At 47.2% G+C, this 17135-nt stretch overlaps 3 protein-coding genes across 3 annotated transcripts in view; 1 reads left to right on the top strand and 2 right to left on the bottom strand.

The window, feature by feature from the left end:
- Positions 1-1907, bottom strand: part of LOC111593001 (innexin shaking-B) — a 151865-nt gene extending 149958 nt beyond the window's left edge. Inside the window, exon 1 of the mRNA XM_030223434.1 lies at positions 1684-1907. The gene's annotated coding sequence lies outside the window, so the exon portion shown is untranslated. The remainder of the gene's footprint in view (positions 1-1683) is intronic.
- A 3751-nt stretch (positions 1908-5658) lies between these two features.
- Positions 5659-8548, bottom strand: LOC111593013. Its single transcript, XM_023305552.2, has 2 exons — positions 8302-8548; positions 5659-8231 (listed from the first exon to the last, which is right to left on the bottom strand). Exons 1-2 carry the CDS (start codon positions 8486-8488, stop codon positions 5926-5928), a joined length of 2493 nt encoding a protein of 830 aa, XP_023161320.2. The 5' UTR covers positions 8489-8548; the 3' UTR covers positions 5659-5925.
- A 3373-nt stretch (positions 8549-11921) lies between these two features.
- LOC111593061 (NPC intracellular cholesterol transporter 1 homolog 1b) lies at positions 11922-16173 on the top strand. The gene is made up of 6 exons (XM_023305635.2): positions 11922-13136; positions 13226-13527; positions 13642-14571; positions 14632-15041; positions 15098-15252; positions 15321-16173. Exons 1-6 carry the CDS (start codon positions 11958-11960, stop codon positions 16074-16076), a joined length of 3732 nt encoding a protein of 1243 aa, XP_023161403.2. The 5' UTR covers positions 11922-11957; the 3' UTR covers positions 16077-16173.
- The last annotated feature ends 962 nt before the right edge of the window (positions 16174-17135 follow it).

Consider the following 17135-nt stretch of genomic DNA (forward strand, 5'->3'; position numbering starts at 1 on the left):
CACAAAAAAAATACATAAATAAAACATAAAGAAAAATCTTGCACAATTACTTATTTTGATTAATAATATCAGAGCGCTTTGAAGTGTGCAGAAATTAAATAAGTTTATTGCACTGAAACATTGTTGAAATGTTTAGAAAATATTAATGAATGAACATATATATACATATATATTGAATATTGCAAATAAATTTCAAAATAAAAACAATTAAAATTCAATTTGTTTAACTCAACACTTCCATTAAATTTTTCAAAAAATATCACGTAGAAATTTCTTCTTCAATTTTAATAATATTAATAATAGTACTGGAGTTTTTTAATAAATTTTCTTGGCATCACATGAGGAAAAAAATATTTAAATTTATATTAATATTTAAATATTTAAAATTATATTAATTATTTTTAAGTTACTCATAAAAATAAATTATTAAATTTAAAATAAAATAAAGACTAATATAAATTCAATTTTTCTCTTTGTAAATGACCAAATTTTTATTAAATATTTTTTAAATGCATTTTTTATATAAAAATTTTTAATTATATAATTCATATAAATATTTTTTCATAAAATAATTTGAACTAATAACTGATAAACAAAATATTTTTAAGAAGTCTTTTCATAATTATATTAATTTATATATATATTAATCTACTTAAGTTGTTCACTTTAAAAAAGTTTGCAAGCTGCTACGCTGCTGATCGCACACACACAAACACACAGAGAGAAAGAGATGGAGAGAGAGAGAGAGACACACACACCTCTTAAACATTTCATTTATTGTCTTCTTCTATTTATGCATAAAACAAACTATTATTAATCTTTGATTTGATTTTGCGGTTCTTCTCCATTGGTGTTTGCTCTATTTTGGTTAATTACACTTTTTTTACTGCTCGCGAGCCGTTTTTGCCGTTGTCGTGGCTTGTTGTTGTTGCCACTGCCGTTGTTACGCTTTCATGTTTCATTTGTTTTATGCACTGCATTTTGTTTCATCGATTTCGAACGTTTGCTAGCTGACAACATCGCGAATTGTTGTTGCTGCTGTTATTTGATTTTCGTGTGGATCACATTAAAAAAATTGTGAAAAAAATTGTGCGAGAGTAAAATATAAAAAAAAAACTGAAAAATCAACTCGAAGTGGAAGTGGAAGCAGAAGAAGTATCGTTAGTTGGGTATTTGGGCAAGTGCCGTGTCTGTGCGTTTGCGCACAGCAGTCCTTAATTTACTAAGCATCGATGGCTGACTGGCTTGCTGGCTGGCTGACTGTGTGGAAAGTGTGTGCTTGTTAACCGTTCTTTGAGCTTCCGTTTCCGCAGCCGCTTTTAACACTGCACTTCCGCGCGGGGCTCCGATCTCGACACGACTCACGACGCGTCGTCCGTAGCGCTCAGCGTTAAGCTGCAACTCCACCTTCGCTGCTGGCAGCAGCTTCGGCCGCCAGGCACGAGCCGCCAGCCGAAGCCGAGCTGCAGCAGTCGAACTTCAAATCAAAATCAAAAAACCGAATTCGAATTCGAAATCGAAAATGAAAACGAAAATTAATCTGAACTGAACTTTTCCAAATATCAAATGCATAGATATAGATATATATATATATATATATATATATATATATATATATATATAAATCTATATGGTATGCAATGGTCGAACCGGATGGAGGTGGGATGGGGTTTTGGGGCTTACTGGTTGTATTGGTGTTGCCATTAGCTGATCTAATGTGGTTGTGGCTGTTGCAGTTGCAGTTGCAGTTGCAGTTGCAGCGACCGGACCAGGCCAGTAACTGGAGCAAGCTCGAGTGCTTTTAGTTCGGCCATGCAACTCCGGTCAGTCTGTGGCAACTCCGGGTCGGCACTCCGGTCACACAAACACACACACAAATACACACATATGTACAAAAAAACACACACACACACAGACAGACAGACAGACAGACAAAGCTCGCTCGCTGAGTCGCAGACCGTGTCAGTCAACGTGTGCGAGCACGCGGAAAAACAAATGTAAACTGTTTTTGCTGCATGGCCAGCGAACGTTTGGAAGCAGCAGCAGCAAGCATTAGCAGCCGCTACCGCAGCAGCAGCGTCGACAGCAGCAGCAGCAGCAACGACGACCCCAACGAATGGTACGAACGAATGTTGAAAAGCGAACGAATTGCCGAACTATAACGACGCGCACGAACGACTAGCCGAAGGCAACCGAAACGATACTCAGGCGCAGACACACACACACATACCCACACACACAACACACACATACATACGCTTTGTGTAGTCGTCGTGAAGCAGCAGCAGTGTAGGCAGCGAAATATATTTCAGACGTCGCTTAGCGGTGAAGCGCCGCACACGAATAAGACCGAGATGCGACTGCGACTGTGATGAGACCCAACTACACTTTTAGCCAACAACAAGAACAAGAACAACATCAGCAGTAGCAGTAGCAGCGAGTTCTGCCAACGCTAGCGCTGACTGCGACAACGACGACGGCTGTTGCGCTGCTCTTTGTCGTCGGTGTTTGTGCTTTTGTCTTTTGGCCATTGCCAATTTGGCAGGCCAAACAACATTTGCATTTGGTTGGCGTTTCTCCTGCTCTCAGCTAACTGTTAACAGGGCCAGAGAACTAAGAGCCGAAAGCTTTTGTGCACTTCGTGCAACTTCCGGCAACTAACGGAAGCAGCAAGCAACAACTACAACAACAACAACAGCCGGTGGCAAAGAGCTGGGAACAGAGCCAAAGTCAAAGACGGAGCCGGAGCCGGAGCCGGAGCCGGCTTTGCTTGCCAAACAGAACAGAAACTGTTTGCAGTTGCAGCTGTTGTCGTTTTATGTTGCATGTTGCATGTTGTTGTTCTAACTTGTTTGTTTTTATGCATGCATTAACATAAAAAACAGATAGTAATGTAATGATTAGCTAACTCAAATTTCTTATTAAATTTCGACAAGTTCCACGTGGCGTATGAGAGATATTTAATCAAAAATTGTACATATTCCACTTAAGCAAATCTCATTAACTTCCATCCAATTTCTCTATAAGCGCAACTGATATTTATTCCACAAGAACGCATGCGAAACAGTTTCGAGTCACTTCTAAGTGCTGCGCAGCGATCTCATATAACAGTTTTTCCATTGTGCCTCAGCGTATGCAACAAAAAGAACGATTACAGTACAGCGCCTGTTAGCTAATAGCGACGCGCCATTGAACTGTTAGCGGTCGACTGCGAAGCTGTTAAAATGTTTAACAGTTACGAGCGAGCAGGAATTGCAACTACCCAATGAGGAAGAGAACAAAACGCAGCAGCGCTAACGTTGACGCCGACTGCGACCGCGGCGACTGGCAGCGACGTCAACGCTGCAACGCTGACAGCCGAAAAACCACGTTTTTGTGCAGAAGGCATTCACACCGAAAAAGTTCTTGTCGCCTGCCCGTCCGTCTGCATGCTGCACGTGTGCACGTTTTTCGAGCTCGGCATTTGATGCTTCGGCAGTCGGCAGTCGTCGGACTTCGGCAGCGACTGCGTCAGCGGCATCCGCATCGCTCTTCCTATCGCACACACTCACGCGGCCCAACACAAGCACGCTGACCTGCTCGCTCTCTCTTGCTTAACATTTGTGTAGCCGGTTTTGTCGGTTTTTAGGTTTTTCGGCTGTTTTTGCCGCAACCAAATGAGAAACGCGAATTGCGAATTGCGAAATGAAACGCAACGGAACATCAATGGAGATCTACGTCATTCGTTTGCTCATTTTAGGGCTGCAAAATGCAAAAAATTGATGACACACTCACACACATGCACGAGCAGCACACACATACAGACAGTCGCCCACTTGCGACGTCACAGATGACGTCGAAGTCACGTCGCTGCCTGTGCCTAATCCGTTAGGTTAAAAGTTAAGACTGCAGCTGACTATTTTGGTGATGCAATCGGAAGGAGTTGCGCGAAATCAAAAGCTAAGCGCACACACACACACACAAATACATACTTATATATATGGAATAATAATACAAAAAATAACAACACAAGGCTCGCGCACTTTTGTTTAAACTTCTCCTTAATTTATTTGTTTTTGTTTTTGTTTTGCCAATTTGTTATTGTTATCAATTTAAATGACGCGCTCTTTTGGGGCCCGGGCCAGTTGAAGTTTTGGGCGACGTCGTCGTCATCAGCTGCGGTGCGTGTTAATGCACCACTTCCTGTTACGCTACTGTACCGGAGCGATATACCTTTGCCATTATTAGTGCAACGGCAGCTTACGACGGCAGTTTATTTGGACGCTCTCGCACACACTCTCTCTCTCCCTCTCTCTCTCTCTGTCTGTTTGTCTGTCTGTCTGTCTTTCTATGTTGGGCTGTCTGTCGCTCTGCCGGCCATCGCGCTCGCGCTCGCGCTCGCTCTCTCGCTCTCTTCACACTCTTACTCTGTTTCTTCTTCTCGTTTCTTTTTTGTGATTGTTTTTGGGAAGCCAACTGCAACTCCGGGCATGCGATTTGAAAATTGTGTCGTCAGCTTGACACAATTTTCCAGAATGCGCCTGGAACGTACGAAGCTAGTTCGCTGGAACGGGAAAGGGAACGGGAACGGGAACGGGAACGGGAACAGATTTTCGGGAACATTGCGTTGCTGGGCTTAAGGGGGCCGCTTTGCAGATGCGTTCAAGCTGCCGCTGCCGCTGCCGCTGCCACTACCTCTGTCGCTGCCTCTGCCACTGCCGCTGCTTCAGATTGTTCATGTAGGTCTGGATTTTCAGAACACGTGTCTTACACATCGCACTTTGAATGCATTTGTTAACGGTTTCGCAATTAAATAATCTGACAGTGGCTCAATTAGCCATTTGGCTGTTAAATGTCGCTGTTGACATCTGATTTTTGTATTTCCATTTGCGTTTTATGTTTTCCTAAGATGACAGCCAAGTCAAGCTAATCAAATTAGCTGCCTCCTGTATGCCGGCAACAATTTCATGCATTATGCATTTTGCGGCAACAGCAGCAGTTGCCAAAATGCTAAATACTCTCTACTAATACATATATATAAATACATATATATGTATATATAAATATATGTATATTTGTGTATGAATGTGTGTGTGTGCGAGTTCAATAGCATTCTGCCCGGCATTAAAAAATAAATAAAGCCGCCGCTTGCTGCACTTCGTCGTTGAGAGCGACAGCGACGCAAGCAGCAAGCAATAGCAGAGAACGAACCAAAGAGAACACCAGTTTAACATTCTCTTAACAGTTAGCATTACCAGTGAGCGAATAAAAGCTTTTGCACTGTTAAAGCGCAGACAATAACAAAAGCCACAGAAAATGTGAGCAGCAAGATCACTATTAAGCTTGCTGAAAAAAAATATGAATATACTAATATATAAATCTAATCAGATGTTCCACTTCCAATAAGAACTGTTAAAGTGCGAACTATGCTCGTCTCGCTCACACTTATTGCAATACAATAGAATCAGCGTCCTAAGAAAGTTCGGAGTGCAGAAGTAGCCAAGGATAAATGTGTTCGGAAGGCGAAGGATCTGAAACAGGAATATACGAACTAGCGGACAATGGGTTGGAGAGAAGGACGAACAGTACGAAGGAACAGAATCTCATATTCCATATAATTTTTTATTCCTCTCTCAAAAAAGCACATTTATTTAAAAAAATAGTTAAAAAGAAAATTTATAAACTTAACAAAAATTTATGGCTCGTTCTATACCAATTTGATTTGTTCCTTTTATGCCTTTTACCATCTTCAAAAGGAGCATTAGCGAAATTTTACCTTGAGCAGATCCTAATTGACTTTGGGTGTTCGCCAAAAGTGAAAAGTTGCATTTAGTAGCTAAAAATTGTAAATAAATTTGTTCAGCCCATCTCAGAGCGCGTGCTCTCGATGTCCTTCTGCTTGGTCATTTCAATAGAAAAATGCGTATACTTTGAGATCAGCGCATTTTAATGTCTGTCGCGGACGGACGGACGCGCATAGTCCTGAACGGAGAGCTCCAGGTAGATGGGCTCCGTGTAGTTGTTGGTCAGCACGCGCAGGTCCTGTCCGGTTAGGCGCAAATAGTTTTGACTTTTCAGCATAAACTTGTCGCAGTCGTGGCATTTGTTTAGACCGCGCACCTGCATGATGGAGCTTCGGCTGATGTCGACGCGCCGATTGAAAACGGTCATTTGCACGTGCACGGGCCTCGTCAGCTCGACGCTGACCAGCCACAAGGCCATGACACACTCACCCGCGCCCTGTCTGCCGGGCGTCGAAAACGCCGGATTGGACGAGTCGCGTCCCAAATCGCGTCGATTCGCCGTGCGGCCCCTGCGCCGCAGACGGGTGCGACAGGCCATCACAAAGAGCGGCAGGTGGCCCGCGTATTCGCTATATATGTCGGGCAAGCCCACATTGTAGACGGGCATATAAGGCGAGACGGGGGGATCGGCAGACTTGCTCTTGGCGCCGGCAAAGGCAAAGGCGATCATCGACAGGCAGACGTTGCGCGAGCGCCGAAAGGAGCGCGGCTGAAACATGATCAGCACCTGATCCCGCTCATACAGCTCGTTTAGGGATAAGCCGGGCTCGCTGAGGTGCATATGCAGAAAGTGCGCCAGCATCGACTCGCTGAGCAGAGGCACACAGCTCGGCTTGTTCAGTGGGCATTCAAAGAGCCTGGGGATCGCTTTGCCGCTGCTGTGCCGCTGGCAGTCGCGGGACTCGTGCGCGCGCATCAAGGAAATGTAGTCGCGGCTGGCCTTGGCCTGAAAGAGGCGCAGCTGCTGCAGGCGCAGCGCAACGTCCTTTGCCCGTTGCTCTCGGCTGAGCTTGTCGAACTCCCTAGACAAAAAGGCGCACTTCTCAAGCGCTGCACGGGCTGCCTGCTCGCCGAGGATCGGGGCGCCCACACAGCCAACGATGAGCGCATCGATGGGCAGTTGCCGTTTGCGCTCGCCCGAAGTGTGCGGCGCTGCTGGCGGGCGGGAGTTGAGAAAGACGCCCGGATTACACCACACCTCATTGAGCGTGTCCGCGGAGCCGTGCCTCATGCCGCCCGCCTCGAACGACAGTCGAGCCGTAGCCAAAATGCTCGACGCACAGTCCAGCTGCAGCAGCGACGACGTCTCCGTGAACGTAATGCTCTTCGCCATCAGCAGGCCGGACCTTCTCATTTCGTTGAGCAGCAGCCGTGGTGTGTCCGGTGCCAAAAGCATTTCCACCTTGCACGAGGAGCTTTTATCGATGTCATCGAAGAGCATCTGCTGGGCTGCCGCCTTGCCAGGCAGATTGAAGTTCTTGGACGAGTGTCGCAGCAGATGGATCAACCTGACAGTATCATTGAACTCCCTGTCCCTGTCCCTGTCCCTGTCCCTGCCCTTGCCCCAGAACTTTAGTAGACTCTGGTATGTGAACCTTAGCGAGGACTGATTTTGTAGCGCTTTTGTGCCCTGATCCATTATCAAGTGCCTTCGCTTCTTGCGCAGCTTAAGGAAATCCCGACTCTTTCGCTGCGCCAAGCGACTCGTTGGCAAAGGCGTCGGTGGCGTTGCTGTTGCTGGGGACATTAGAACTCTTAGTGATGCGGCTGTGGTTGCTGCTGGCATTGGGGTTTCACTTTCCCTATCCCCACAGCTGTGATCAGCCGGCTCGGCTTGCTGGGGCTTGGCATTTCGACTCTGTTCCTCCGAGATGCTAGCCTGACGCGAAAGCGCTTCAAAGTATTGACTCGATGCTGTAGCAAGCTGCAAGTTAAGATTGCTTGGCTCACCGACTGCCGTGGTGTTCCGCTGCTCATAGACTTCCGAGCTGAGTGTGCCTTCCGCCAAGCCGCACTTAGAGACGTTGCCACCGCGCAACCGATGCAACGTATAGTCGAGCAGCTCGTTGTCCGTTTGGGTACATCTGTCCTGGCACATGCGCCGCTGCCTGCGGCAGTCCTGCTCGGTGTCGCACAAATAGAGCAGTTCCAACGATGTCAGCGGTATGCCCAGCCGCTCATAGTACATGCGCTGGCGAAAGAACTCCACGAACCCAATCATATATTTGTAATTATCGTCCAGCTGCGAACAGCCCTGCTCCTCAAACCGCCAGCCGGACTGCACCTTTGTGCTCTTACACAACTGCGATAGCACTGGGCAGCTTTCGGCGTCTGTGCGACCCCTCGGCGACTTCAGCGACTTCCTCGGCAAATTCCAAGCGATGTTTCGCACCAACTTTTGATACTGCTCGGCCAAGTCGTGAAGTATGCAACGACATTCGTTGTCAGCTGGAAAGAAATCTCTCTTAACGATCAACCCACTGAACACCTGCCGTCCCGGCTCATCTGAGCTACTCACTCAAGGATCTGGGCGCTGAACTATGTCTGTTAACGTCGGACGCTGCAGGCACTCGTTGGTGTGGCGAGTAAAAGACTTCCGATTCAGCTGTGTCTGTTGTGTGTTCCTGTTCGTTTGTGTTCGTATACCCATGCCTCGTTACGTGTACAGAATGTTTTTGTTCCGAGTAGTTGAACTTATCTTCCATATCTTACTTAACTATTTGATTATTTACTCACTCAGCCGGCAATGACATGAACCGAAAATGTCTGACGGAAAATCCAGCGATTACTGAAGAACCAGCTGATCCCAGCTATTTCAGTTGACGACTAAGAGGCAGGTACAAGTACAAGGCGGAACGGAGGTAAAGGTTTCGGGTTGGCCGAAGTCAGAACTGATCCTTCCTTTGAGATATTTCCTTTTAGATAGAAGGTAGAAGATTAAAAAATGCTTAAATTTGAAAGCCAACGGAAAGAAGTTCTTCATAGAGTACGTTCAGTGCCTACTGTACCTACTTTGGTGACTTTAAACCACGAACTGTGACTGCTTTAAAGTGTACCTACTGTACATACGATAAGCACTTATATAAGCATATATATCAATTTTTGTTTAGGATTACTTAATCTACTTGTTATAACTAGTGTACCTCCTGTACCTACAATGTTGGTAAGCTGTAACAATGATTTGATTCGCTGTACCTAAACTAGATTTAACAGTGTACCTACAGTAGATATAAAATGTACCTAGAGTAACTATAACGCTGTACCTACAATATATATAACAGTGTACCTACAATAGATATAACACTGTACCTACAATAGATATAACATTGTACCTACAATAGATATAACATTGTACCTACAATAGATATAACAGTCTACCTACAGTAGATATAAAATGTACCTAGAGTACGTATAACGCTGTACCTACAATATATATAAAATGTACCTACAGTATGTATGACGCTGTACCTACAATAGATATAAAATGTACCTAGAGTACGTATAACGCTGTACCTACAATAGATATAAAATGTACCTAGAGTACGTATAACGCTGTACCTACAATATATATAAAACTGTACCTACAGTAGATATAACACTGTACCTGCAGTAGAAAGGTACCTACAGTAGATATAAAATGTACCTGGAGTGAGTATGACGCTGTACCTACAATAGATATAACAGTGTACCTACAATAGATATAATGCTGTACCTACAGTAAGTATGGCGATGTACCTACAGTAAGTATAAGTAAGTATACGCTGTACCTACAATAGATATAACACTGTACCTAGAGTAGATATAAAATGTACCTACAGTAAGTATGATGCTGTACCTACAATAGATATAACAGTGTACCTGCAGTAAATATAACGCTGTCCCTAATAGATATAACACTGTACCAATGTTGATAAGCAATAATTTGTACTGTACCTACTCTAAATGTAGCTTCAAAGTACGAGACATAAAGATGATCGCAAATTAAATATACTTTGAAGTATCTTCTGTGCCATCCGTAAAACATGAGCTGTAGGTACAGGGTACATAGGTTGCATAGAGTACCCATTATATGGATGTAGCTACTGTAGCTACTCTACTACTTATGGGGGGAATTAGTCTTCTATTGCCTAGGCTTAAAGCTGAATTCCTTTCTATACAGAAAAGTTGAATTGATATTGAAATGAAATCGAGCTGTCATGAAAAAAAAAATATACGATAAGGGGTTAGTTAACTTAGCTATAGTGCGATTAAGATCTGCAACATGAAGCACGTTGTAGCGGAGCAATACAATAATAATTAGATAAGCGTTTCTATCTTCTATCTGCTATCAGAACACGAGATGATTGTCATAAAAAAAAGAAAAAAACCCAAGTTTAGATATTGTAATTGACTTTTTAGTCTTATGCTAGTAATTGTGAGTAATCGGAAATATTAATGCTATTAAAATTGGTATATCTTCAGCCGTTTATCAGCCGTTTTTCACACCTGCTCAGCTTATTGAGGTATGCATCGGCCGCGATCTGTCGATGAGTGGGTTAGCAGCTGCTGGCGATAAGTGCAACGCGCTATAAAATGATTTGCCTTCCAGCTGAACCGTCGTTAGCTGTCGATTTCTCAAGTGAACACCTGTTAGACCTATTCCAGATAAGCGACAGTCGCCGGAGTCTACAAATTACTGAAACACTTGCCCACCATAAAACCCATACACAGCGCCCACTGGCAGCACGACAAGGTAACAAAAGCCTCTGTAAAAAAAGAACAGCAAGTGACTCACATAACAAAAGACCCAAAGAACCATTTGATGTGTGAGCTGTGCCTATTGATCTATCGTATACTACATAACGGTACTCAAGCTGACTGACTGACTGACTGACTGACTCACTGACTGCCCGACTGACTGACTGACTGACTGGAAGGCAAATGTTCAATTGCCGTTGCCTCTTCTCTTCTCTTCTCTTCTATTCGAAGGAGCGGAGCGGAGAGGCTGAGGAGAGGAGAGGAGAGGAGAGGAGAGGAGAGGAGAGGAGAGGAGAGGAGAGGAGAGGAGAGGGAGGGAGGAGAGACGAGGAGAGGAGAGGAGAGGAGAGGAGAGGAGAGGACGGAGAGGAGAGGGAGGAGAGGAGCGCGAGGAGAGGAGCGGAGAGGAGAGGAGAGGAGAGGAGAGGGAGGAGAGGAGAGGAGAGGAGGGAGAGGAGAGGGAGAGAGAGAGAGGGAGAGGAGAGGAGGGGAGAGGAGCGGAGAGGAGAGGAGAGGAGAGGGGGGGAGAGAGAGGAGAGGAGAGGAGAGGAGAGGAGAGAGAGGAGAGGAGAGGAGAGGCGAGGAGAGGCGAGGAGAGGAGAGGAGGGAGCGGAGAGGAGAGGAGAGGAGAGGAGAGGAGAGGAGCGGAGAGGAGAGGAGAGGAGGAGAGGAGAGGAGAGGAGAGGAGAGGAGAGAGAGGAGAGGAGAGGAGAGGAGAGGAGAGGAGAGGGAGAGGAGAGGAGAGGAGGTAGGAGAGGAGGAGGATGACGGAGAGGCTGGCGCGGCGCGGCTTCTCTTATCTCTTCTCTTCTCTTCTCTTCTCTTCTCTTCTCTTCTCTTCTCTTCTCTTCTCTTCTCTTCTCTTTAATTAAATATTTATTCATGGATATTCAATCCCATCCATCTATAGTAAATGCCATAATTAGTAGTGTTGCTAATCCAATAAAATTTACACAAATATAAATGTATATATATATATATATATATATATATATATATATATATGTATTCTTCTGTATATTTAGAGGTTTAATCGATTTGTGAGCCGTTGGCAGCCAACAGAAGGGCTTATCTGTCGTTGGGCAGATAAGCCGCGGTCAGTTGTTAATGGAGCTCGGAGCTAATCGGGAAATCAGTCTCGAAAATCTTATCAGTGGCACGCAGAGAGCACTTCAGCTTGATAATAGCAGTGGCCACACACTTTGCTGCTTGGGGACACCGTGGTTTCAGTTTCAATTGATTAAACAGTTGTTAACGAGCTAACGAGCTGGTCGGGTGGTGCACTTCGAGTGGCGGCTGGTCAACTGTGTAGCGAATCAAATTATTTGGCTTTTACTCTGTTTTTTTTCGCATTGTTTTGTTTTGGCCCTGTTTCGTTTTGTTTGTTTTTTTTTTTTTTTGTTTCTTGCTTTTGGCTTTGTGCGTGTGTTTGCTGAAATGGAAATGAAATTTCAGTTGGTTGCGCTGCTATTGTTGACGGCTGTGCAGCTGGGTGCAAAGGCCAATTGCATTTGGTATGGCGAGAGCCATATGATTGGGGAGCACTGGCAGAACCTGGAGTACAACGGGCCACCGCTGCTGCTGAATAACACGCAGGCCGAGGCCACCTTTGCCAGGCGCTGTCCCACGCTCTATGCGGAGTACAAGGGCCCCAATGGCGATGAGGAGCTGGTACTTTGCTGCGATGCGGATCAAATAGCTAGCATGGACTCGGGATTAAGTCAGGCCGATGGCGTCTACTCCAGATGCCCCACATGCACATTGAACATGGCCCTCACCGTCTGCGCCATGACTTGCGCCAAGAATCAGTCGCTCTTCCTGACACCCTACGTGGCAAAGAACCCGATGGACGTGAACTTTGTGGAGCACATCGACTATCGCCTGCGGGATGAGAGCGTCAAGAAAATCTACGACAGCTGCAGCAGCATCCAGCACTCCCAGACTGGCCGCCCGGCCATGGATCTGGGCTGCGGTGCGTACAATGCGAAGACCTGCGACTATCGCCGTTGGTATTTCTTCATGGGCGATGGCGTCAACAACGACTATGTGCCCTTCGTGATCAACTATATGTGGAGTGACGATGCGCCGGAGGGCTCGGACGATGCCTATCTGGCGGTGCATCCGCTGGAGTGCGGCCAGAGCTATGAGGGCAAATACGCGTGCGCCTGCATCGATTGCGACGAGTCCTGCCCGCTGACCGATCCGCCGACTGGCTACGAGGATCCCTGGCAGATAGCCGGACTGTATGGCGTTACTTTCCTAATCGCCTTGATTGTGGCCCTGCTGATAGCGGGCTTCATCTGCTATGGCGCCATTGGCGATCGGCCAGGACCCAACATCTGCATGCCGACGCTATACGGCGACTTTCTGTATCGCGGCTGCCGCAGCTGGGGCACGTTCTGTGCCAAGCATCCGGTGCTCGTGCTGGCCTTGTGCTCCTGGGTCATTGGCGGGCTGGCCTACGGCGTGCGCTACATGAACGTGACCACCGATCCCGTCGAGCTCTGGGCCAGCGAACAGAGCAAGACGCGCATCGAGAAGGACTATTTCGATCAACATTTCGGACCCTTCTATCGCACCAATCAGCTGTTTGTGAAGCCTCTGAACAAGAACACAGTAAGCATGCAATAGTTAAGGAAAGAAGGATTCAATTACTCACTTATTCCCTGCCTTCCGCTCTCTTTTGCCGCATCTTCTTATCTCAGTTTACGCACGAAGCGGCGAGCGGCACTCTCACCTTCGGCCCCGCCTATGAGCAAAACTTCCTGCAGGAGGTCTTCGAACTGCAGGAGCAAATCATGCAGCTGGGAGTCGACGACGGCGTGAGCCTGGACAAAATCTGCTATGCGCCCATCCTGTACCCGGGTCTAACGCCCACCGTCGACGACTGCGTCATTCAGTCCATCTATGGCTACTTCCAGAACGACATGGCCAAATTCCAGAACTCCTATGTGGACAGCAACAACTACACCATCAACTATCTGAATCAATTGGAGGACTGCTTGCGGTAAGTCGAGGCTGGCAACGTGACAGGTCGTTCGACCTGGAGCAGAGTCAACTCTGTATAGCATGATAAGCATGATAAGATATATAATCATAAATGCAATTTCTGAACGCACAGCGTGCCAATGATGGAGGACTGCTTCAGCAACTTTGGCGGACCCATCGAGCCGGGCATTGCTGTGGGCGGCATGCCGCCAACGGATAACGGCGAGGATCCCGATTATATGCTAGCCACTGGCTTGGTGCTGACCTTTTTGGGCAAGAACCAGCTGGACGAAGCGAAGCTGGAGATCAGCTTGGAATGGGAGAAGCGCTTCGTGGACTTCATGAAGAGCTACAAGAGCGAGCATCTGGACATTGCCTTCTCAGCGGAACGCTCCATACAGGACGCCATTGTTGAGCTGTCGGAGGGTGAAGTGAGCACCGTCGTCATCAGCTATTTGGTTATGTTCATCTATGTGGCCATCGCACTCGGACGCATACGCAGCTGCATTGGCTTCCTGCGTGACTCACGCATCATGCTGGCTGTGAGCGGCATTGTCATTGTGCTGGCCTCGGTCATTTGCAGCTTGGGCTTCTGGGGCTATATGGGCGTGACGACCACTATGCTGGCCATTGAGGTAATACCGTTCCTGGTGCTGGCCGTTGGCGTCGACAACATCTTCATAATGGTGCACACGTACCAGAGGCTGGACCACAAGCGCTTTGCCAGCACCCACGAAGCCATCGGCGAGGCGATCGGCCAGGCGGGACCCTCCATTCTGCAGACGGCCACCAGCGAGTTCGCTTGCTTCGCCATTGGCGCCATCTCCGAGATGCCAGCGGTGAAGACGTTCGCCATGTACGCCGCGATCGCCATTCTGCTGGACTTCCTGCTGCAGATCACCGCCTTTGTCGCGCTGATGGCCATCGACGAGAAGCGCTATAAGAGCGGACGCCTCGATATGCTGTGCTGTGTGCGGAGCAACGTGAAGCCCGACGATTCCCATGACGTTGGCCTGCTAGAGAAACTGTTCCACGACTTCTATGCTCCCTTCCTGCTCTCCAAGTGAGTTCCATGCCCATGGGTTCAAACACTCCATTTCAATGCATTCGATTTCCGCTTCAGACCCGTTAAGACGACTGTCCTGCTGGTGTTCACTGTGGTCACGGCGCTCTCCCTGATGGTCATGCCCTCGATTGAGCCGGGTCTGGATCAGGAAATGTCCATGCCGCAGGACTCGCACGTGGTCAAGTATTTCCGCTACATGGACGACCTGCTGGCCATGGGCGCGCCCGTCTATTGGGTGCTCAAGCCAGGCCTCAACTACAGCAATCCGGAGCATCAGAATTACATTTGCGGCGGCGTCGAGTGCAACGACGATTCGATATCCGTTCAGCTCTACATACAGTCGCGCTACCCGCAGATCACAGCCCTGGCACGTCCGGCCTCCTCGTGGATCGACGACTACATCGACTGGATCAACATTGCCGACTGCTGCAAGATTAATGCCACGACGGGCGGCTTCTGTCCCAGCAGTAAGTAGTTGTCGTCGGAGACCAGCGAGTGCTACAGCCGCGCCCTTCTTTCGCAGATTCCAAGAGCGACGATTGCTATCCATGCGAGCGACAGTTTACTGAGGACGGTCTGCGACCCACACCCGAGACATTCGACAAGTATGTGCCCCTCTTTCTCTCCGATCTGCCCGATGCCGAGTGCGCCAAGGCGGGTCGAGCGGCCTATGCCGACGTAAGTGTAGCCCCAGCAACCCCTCCCCCAACTAGTCTCAAACTCTGCCCCTCCGTTTACCTTGGCAGGCGGTCATTTATACGCTGGATGACCAGGGCTTGGCCACCATACTGGACACAAACTTCATGCAGTATTCGACGACGTCGACCACATCGGACAAGTTTGTGGCGGCGCTGCGTGAGGCGCGTCGCGTTCAGTCCGAAATCAATGCGATGCTGGCCAACGTCGGCGTCGACACGGAAGTGTTTCCCTACTGCGTCTTCTTCATATTCTACGAGCAATATTTAACCATTTGGGACGACGCCCTGCTGTCGCTTGGCGTCTCGCTGGCGGCCATATTCATTGTGACGCTGCTAATTACCGGACTGGACATCACATCGTCGCTCATCGTGCTGTTCATGGTCCTGTGCATTGTGATCAATATGGGCGGCATGATGTGGGCGTGGGACATAACGCTCAACGCCATCTCGCTGGTCAATCTGGTCGTCTGCGTGGGCATCGGCGTGGAGTTCGTGTCGCACATCGTGCGCTCCTTCAAGCAGGCCCACGGCAATGCCCAGCAGCGTGCGCTCCACTCGCTCAGCGTCACTGGCAGCAGTGTCCTGTCCGGCATAACGCTGACCAAATTCGCTGGCATCATTGTGCTGGCCTTTTCCAAGTCGCAGGTCTTTCAGATCTTCTATTTCCGCATGTACCTGGGCATCGTGCTCATTGGTGCGGCGCACGGCCTGATTCTGTTGCCAGTGCTGCTCAGCCTGCTCGGCCCGCTCAAAAGCCTGAGCAAAGCCTCCAGCTCCGAGTCGCTCCGCTCTGAGTCGCACTGACGCTGACCGCGAGAGTCCAAATAGTAACTAAGACCTTAGCTGTTAGCTTCCTGCCCTCCTTCCCTTCTTCCTCCTTCCTTATTTTTTTTTGCTAGTAAGACAGTAGCGATATAAATATATAAATATATTATATTTGCTTCAAGTATAAAACACTTGCTATTTTAAATTAATAATAAAATAAAAAATAAAAAAAAAAATTAAAAATGGTAAAAATTTGTGTTTAAGTCATAAATTTGCATAAAATGTTTGGCAGCGACCCCCATCTGTATCCTCTTTATTGTTTATCGCCATGGCACCTTTGTTTTTTATGGCATTAAGCGGCCAACTGCCGCGCACCGCCAAAACAATAAATAAGAAACTCGCAGTGGCGACCCCAACTTTCAGCCCACCCCCATACCCCTATCCCCGCGCTGCCTTGAGCTGTTAGTCGTCAGCCCTTGTGCCTTTGGCCAGCCTTAGCTCAACCTACTCAATCCTCCCTTAAACGTCTTACGCCTTTTCAGCAAAAACTTTGTCCAGATTTTTCAGTTGCAGCTTCTTCATTATGATACACTAATTAAATGGGGCATAGCTCATGCCCCAGCGCAGCCAGCTTCAGCTGCAGCTAAACACATCAATTGAGAATTGTAAAATAAGAATAATTTGAATTTCTTAAAATTTTAATGCAAACTTAACTTTATTTAATTTAACTAAAATTTAATTTATACAAAAGAAATTAAATTAATTTTCAAATTAAAAAATGACTATAATATTGCATATAGTTTTAGGCTAAGCCCGTCTCTAATGAGAGCATTCACAGTTCTGCTGGCTGCGTGAGCTGAGTTTAGAGGGCTTTCCTGTTTTTAACTGCCCACCGCCTGCTGGCCGAAGGACGCGTTCTGCGGCTTACAACACGCAGCGAGGCGCCAGCAGCAAAACAAAAAACAGAAAAGAAAAAAGCCAACTGTGAACTGAAAACATTACCCAATGGTCACGCACACTGGCAAGAGATGTGCACGGGAATTTAACTCTCAGAATGAGTGTAGTGTTTTTAATTAAAATTAATAAAGTTTATAGTGG

The sequence above is a fragment of the Drosophila hydei genome, unplaced genomic scaffold, assembly GCF_003285905.1.
Source record: "Drosophila hydei strain 15085-1641.00,03,60 unplaced genomic scaffold, DhydRS2 tig00000211-arrow-pilon, whole genome shotgun sequence".
Classification (NCBI taxonomy): domain Eukaryota; kingdom Metazoa; phylum Arthropoda; class Insecta; order Diptera; family Drosophilidae; genus Drosophila; species Drosophila hydei.

Excerpts from the sequence above, each read along its gene's own strand:
- LOC111593061 (XM_023305635.2), top strand. The coding sequence starts at position 11,958 with ATGGAAATGAAATTTCAGTTGGTTGCGCTGCTATTGTTGACGGCTGTG. Across the intron at positions 13,528-13,641 it reads CAATTGGAGGACTGCTTGCG|CGTGCCAATGATGGAGGACT; the intron begins GTAAGTCGAGGC and ends CTGAACGCACAG. Across the intron at positions 15,253-15,320 it reads GTCGAGCGGCCTATGCCGAC|GCGGTCATTTATACGCTGGA; the intron begins GTAAGTGTAGCC and ends TTACCTTGGCAG.
- LOC111593013 (XM_023305552.2), bottom strand. The coding sequence starts at position 8,488 with ATGGAAGATAAGTTCAACTACTCGGAACAAAAACATTCTGTACACGTA. Across the intron at positions 8,232-8,301 it reads TTCAGCGCCCAGATCCTTGA|CTGACAACGAATGTCGTTGC; the intron begins GTGAGTAGCTCA and ends ATTTCTTTCCAG.